The following is a 5416-nucleotide window of genomic DNA, read 5'->3' on the forward strand; positions in this document are numbered from 1 at the left end:
GAGGTTGCTGTGAGCTGTAATGCCACGGCACTCTACCCAGGGGGACAGCTTGAGGCTCTGTCTCAAAACAAAAAAACAAAAAAAAATAGCCAGGCGTTGTGGCAGGCACCTGTAGACTCAACTATTTGGGAGGCTGAGGCAAGAGAATCGCTTAAGCCCAGGAGTTGGAGGTTGCTGTGAGCTATGATGCCAAGCACTCTATTGAGGGTAACAAAGTGAGACTCTGTCTCAAAAAAAAAAAAAAAATTTTCTAAATGCTCTTGAACCAGAAATACAGGGATGTGGAGATAGATGTTAGCTCAGTGGTTGCTCTTCTGTGTGTTTGTATGTGTGTTGATGTGTTGGGGCAGCTATCTTTTTGCTACTGTAAGAGAATTTTGAGCATCCTGGGTGGCCTGTTGATTGGGGTGAGAATCCCAGCCATTTGAATTATAGACCTGTCCTGTCGACTATCCCCTTGGGCATATGTGAGCCTTAGTTGCCTCATCTGTAAGATAGGACAATGATACTTACCTCATAGGGGTGTTGAGAATTAAATGTGATGAGGATAGTGGCAAAAAAAAAAAAAAAGGATCCTTTAAAATTCTTTTGAATACTGTTATATAGTAACAGACACATTAACTGACATTCAATTAACATTGACTAATGAACATGGACATCAAACTAAAAGAGCCCATAACCCAAGCTAGAAAGATGGGAATGGACCATTTTATACATGGATGGGTAAAATGTCTGGACCACGGCAGGTCTTGCTAATTAGCTTCAGGGTACAACTGCGACTTAGGTTCCCCATGGCCAGTTCACTTCTCTGTGGCCACTGCTATTTTCTCAGTTGGCTTTTTACCTATTTCCTAGTGTCTAAGACCACTCAAACAACACGGCTTTCACACTCTTTCAAGTCCCAAACACAAGGAACAAGGTAGACAAGGCAGTCTTAACTTTATTGAGGGTTCTTTTGAATTAAAATGCTTTGCAGGAGAGACCACAGTCTGCAGGGAGAGCAGTTTTCCAAATGTTTCCTGACCCATGACATATAGGTTGAAATAGAATTTGTTTTATTCCCTATTTTCTTTAGTCTCAATGGCTAAGAAGTGATAGATGGAAGTGGAGAGAATGACCAAGAGGAGGCAACAATGAGGTGAGTCTTAAAGAAAAACCCAGAAAGGCCGCAATTTGAACAAGCTGGAGTTTGTTTCACAGCTGTTGGTCTTCCAATTCTAGTCAACCAGGGATAAATTAAATGCAGTTTTGCCACCTCAGATGACAGGAGGAGGGGTTTTGCAGAAATCTGGCCTGGTCTGCATTATAGCTGCTAAAATTACCAGAGGAGATTTGTGAACAGCCTGTCTATCCCTGTCCCTTCATTCAAAGGGAATCCCAGGCTTCACCCCACAGAGCAGTTCATCAGGCTTCATTTATGCTTCATTTACGCTTCTTCTCCTGTGTGCTGGTGAACCAAGAGTCTAGAAGCTTCTTGCTGTAGTATAATTGCCAGGCATGCACTTGGACTGCCAATACCAACACCAGGTACATGACGGAGACAGCAGAAAACCCAAAAAGGAAGCGGTAGGCCTTGCCATGGCGGTAGAGTTGCTGTGCAGCAGGGAACATCTCCATGCTGCCATAAATGAGAGGAGCGATGGAAAAGAGCCCCATGCTGATCATAGAAAGCACCAGGTAGCTAATGTTGTTGCGGGGGAAGGAGAGAAGGCCGAAGAAAGAAGGCAAAATGCTCAGCAAATACGGGTACTCCCACTGATAAGGCATGGCCACCTGATCATGCGACAAGAGCCTCAGGTGTCCCACACTCATCTTGGCAACCAGCAGCAGCCATATGACCAGATGTACGTAGATCAGCTTCTTGATTTCATACTTGAGGGTCACACTGTGGAGCAGAGCAGAGGGAGAAGTACCTTTCATTCAAATTTTTCTGACCACCAACCATATGAGTGGCAACTATACTGCACACTGGGATATACATTTGAATAAAATAGCCCAGAGCAGTGGTTCTCAACCTTCCTAATGGCTCGACACTTTAATACAGTTCCTCATGTTGTGGTGATCCCCAACCATAAAATTTTCGTTGCTACTTCCTAACTGTAATTTTGCTGTTATGAATCGTAATGTAAATATCTGATATGCAGGATGTATTTAGATGACCCCTGTGAAAGGGGTCATGACCCTCAGGCTGAGAACCACTGGCCCAGAGGCTGGGCCCAGGAACAGAGGAGGAAAACAATTAGAAAATGAAGTGAAACAGTTCTCGTAAATGTATGTCCAGGATATATAGGTTCATACAAAGGAGGAATCAATTCTGCTTGGGATGGAATGTCAGAGGAGGCTGTATGTTAGAGGAAAGTAATATGGCTTGGCGCCCGTAGCACAGTGGTTACAGCGCCAGCCACATACACGGAGGCTGACGGGTTCGAACCCAGCCAGGCCCAGGCCAGCTAAAACAATGACAACTGCAACAACAAAAAATAGATGGACGTTGTGGTTGGAGCCTGTAGTCCCAGCTACTTGGGAGGCTGAGGCAAGAGAATTGCTTAAGCCCAAGAGTTGGAGGTTGCTGTGAACTATGATGCCACGGCACTCTACCAAGGGTGACAAGAACTCTGTCTCAAAAAAAAGAGGAAAGTAATATCTGTGCCAGGCTGTGAAGGATGAGTGAAAGTGGGCATTCTATGCAGAGGAAATAGCATGCAGACAAAAAGGCATAAGCATTTGTGTTCCAGGAAGCAAATGGCTGAGTGTGGCAAGAACACGTTGTGGGTGGGAGAGTAGTGGGATATAGAACTGCAAAGACTATGAAAGGAGAATAATGACTCAGAGAGCTGCGTTTAGAAAGATGGCTTTGTATCCTGTAGCCTGAGGAAGAAAGGTATTGGGAGTGAGGAAAGCAGCTCATGCTGCCCATGGTTCTCCAGCTAGATTTTTCTTTTTTTTTTGAGACAGTCTCACTACGTCACCCTCAGTAGAGTGCTGTGAAATCACAGCTCACAGCAACCATCAGTTAACTCTTGGGCTTAAGCGTTTCTCTTGCCTTAGCCTCCTGAGTAGCTGGGACTATAGGCACTTGCTATTTTTGGTTGCAACTGTCATTTTGTTTAGCAGGCCGTGGCTGGGTTCGAACCCACCAGCCTCAGTGTATGTGGCAAGCACCCTACTCACTAAGCTACGGGCCTGAGCCTCCAGCTAGATTTTTCTTCTAAGGCAGCAGTTCTCGGCTCGGCGCCTATAGCTCAACCGGCTAAGGCGCCAGCCACGTACACCTAAGGTGGCGGGTTCGAATCCCCAGCCCGGACCCGCCAAACAACAATGATGGCTGCAACCAAAAAATAGCCGGGCGTTGTGGCGGGCGCCTGTGGTCCCAGCTACTTGGGAGGCAGAGGCAGGAGACTCGCTTGAGCCCAGGAGTTGGAGGTTGCTGTGAGCTGTAATGCCATGGCACTCTGCCCAGGGGGACAGCTTGAGGCTCTGTCTCAAAAAAAAAAAAAAAAAAAAGGCAGCAGTTCTCAACCTGTGGGTCACGACCCCTTTGTAACAAAGAAAATACACATACTGCATGTTAGATATTTATATTATGATTCATAATAGTAGCAAAATTACAGTTATGAAGTAGCAATGAAAACAATGTTATGGTTGGGGGTCACCACAACATGAGGAACTGTATCAAAGGGTCTCAGCATTAGGAAGGTTGAGAACCACTGATGGAAAGGAAGCACCTATTTCTTTTCCTCTTCTCTCAGGTCCCAAATGTATCCTTCTCACATCCCCAAGGGCAATGTTTCTGCTCTGGGCAGGCATGAAAACACCTTAAGTAGGGGCCCAAAGACGAGAATGAAATGAGAGTTCAAAGAGCTCATCATTCTTCAAAATTATGGAGGGAAGGACGCGAAGAACATTCTGGGAGAGTTCCATGGGTTAAAGGAAGAAAAATATTTTTAAATTTTTATTTTAAAATATTTATTATAGAAAAAGTGACAGGAAAAATGATCAATCACCTCTAGACTTCAAAGCTCCACGAAAGCAGGTAACAGTTTTGCTTTTTTGGCTCATTTTTTTTTTTTTATTTAAAGTATAACATGCACACAAGATAGGGTGACAGGGTCTGCTTTTGCTACTATAGCCTCAGTGCCTTACACGATGCACGACAGGTAGAAGCTTAAGAAGTATGGAAGGCAGAAATATCTTCTACGTGGGAATGTTTAAAAAATTCATTTTAGCCAGGGGAGGCTGCCTTTTACCCTCCTCCGCATCCCCCAAACGTCTGAAAATATAGCAGCAATCATGTATCACGTGGTAGCCCTATGCTATCTTTTCCCCCAAAACCTAAAGGGCAGGTTATTTCCTCCCTTTATAGATGAGCGGACTGAGACTTAATTAGAAATTAGATTTCCAGGCTAAGAGAACAGGACCTGGCGCCTCCTGAGCTCTCGGGGGGCTGGATCCCCGCAAAGCACCGGGTGAAGAAAGGGGTGGCGCTGGCCGGGGCGGCGGGGCTTCCCCGGAGGGGGACAGGCCCGAGGCAGTCCCCGGAGGAGGGGACCTGGCAAGTGGGCAGGGAACTGGCTGGGGAGTAGGACTCCGAGGCTGGGCCGACGTCTCTCCAGTCGGGGATAAGGCCTCCGAGCTCCTCGCCTCACTTCCTACCTCATCTGGTAGTGCTTGGCGACGCGCTCCCGGTGCTGAAAGTCGCTGCCGTCGGTGCCAGCCGCCCGCGGGCCTGCCCGAGATGCCATTCTAAGCGCCCAGAGCCCCCGGGCCCCTCACCAGGTCTCGCTACGGCTACAACAGCGCCAAACCTCCGAGGAGCCCTATTCGCGCGGCCACAGCTCTGACACCAGCGCCGCGCGGCGCCCTGGAGAGCACTTCCGGCCTCTCTGTCCCTGGAGGACCGACTCTGTGGTCGCTCCTCCGCGCGCACGCGCCCTGGTTCCCTCAGCCCCGTCCCGCCCCTCGCCAGGGCCCCGCGCGGGAAGTTTGTTTCTTATTTTTTTTCTGTCTACCGGAAAAACAGGCTTCTTTTTTTTTTTTTTTTTTTTTTTTAGACATAGTCTCACTTTGTCGCCCCCGGTAGAGCGCTATGGTGTCATAGCTCACAGCAGCCTCTAACCCTTGGCCTGCTTCAAGTGGTCCTCTTGCCTTAGCCTCCCAAGTAGCTGGGACCACAGGTGCCCGCCAGAACGCCTGGCTATGTTTTCTTAGACACGTGGTCTCGCTTTTGCTCAGGCTGGACCCGAACTCGTGAGCCAAGACAATCCACCCTCCTCGGCCGCTCAGTGTGCTGAGATTACAGGTGCGAACCACCGCGCCCAGCCTTCAGTCTTCCTTTCTTTTTCTTTACTTTTCTTTCTTTTTCTTTCTTTTTTTTTTTTTTTTGAGATAGAATTTCAAGTTGTCCTGGGTAGAGCGC

General features: G+C 47.6%; 1 protein-coding gene across 1 annotated transcript; it reads right to left on the reverse strand.

Annotated features, from left to right (window-relative positions):
* Positions 1–922: 922 nt before the first annotated feature.
* Positions 923–4872, reverse strand: JAGN1 (jagunal homolog 1). Its single transcript, XM_003785451.3, has 2 exons — positions 4654–4872; positions 923–1885 (listed from the first exon to the last, which is right to left on the reverse strand). The coding sequence occupies exons 1-2, from the start codon at positions 4740–4742 to the stop codon at positions 1423–1425; spliced, it is 552 nt and encodes a 183-aa protein (XP_003785499.1). The 5' UTR covers positions 4743–4872; the 3' UTR covers positions 923–1422.
* Positions 4873–5416: the final 544 nt, after the last annotated feature.

The sequence above is a fragment of the Otolemur garnettii genome, unplaced genomic scaffold, assembly GCF_000181295.1.
Source record: "Otolemur garnettii isolate 467f Iridium unplaced genomic scaffold, OtoGar3 scaffold00015, whole genome shotgun sequence".
Lineage (NCBI taxonomy): Eukaryota > Metazoa > Chordata > Mammalia > Primates > Galagidae > Otolemur > Otolemur garnettii.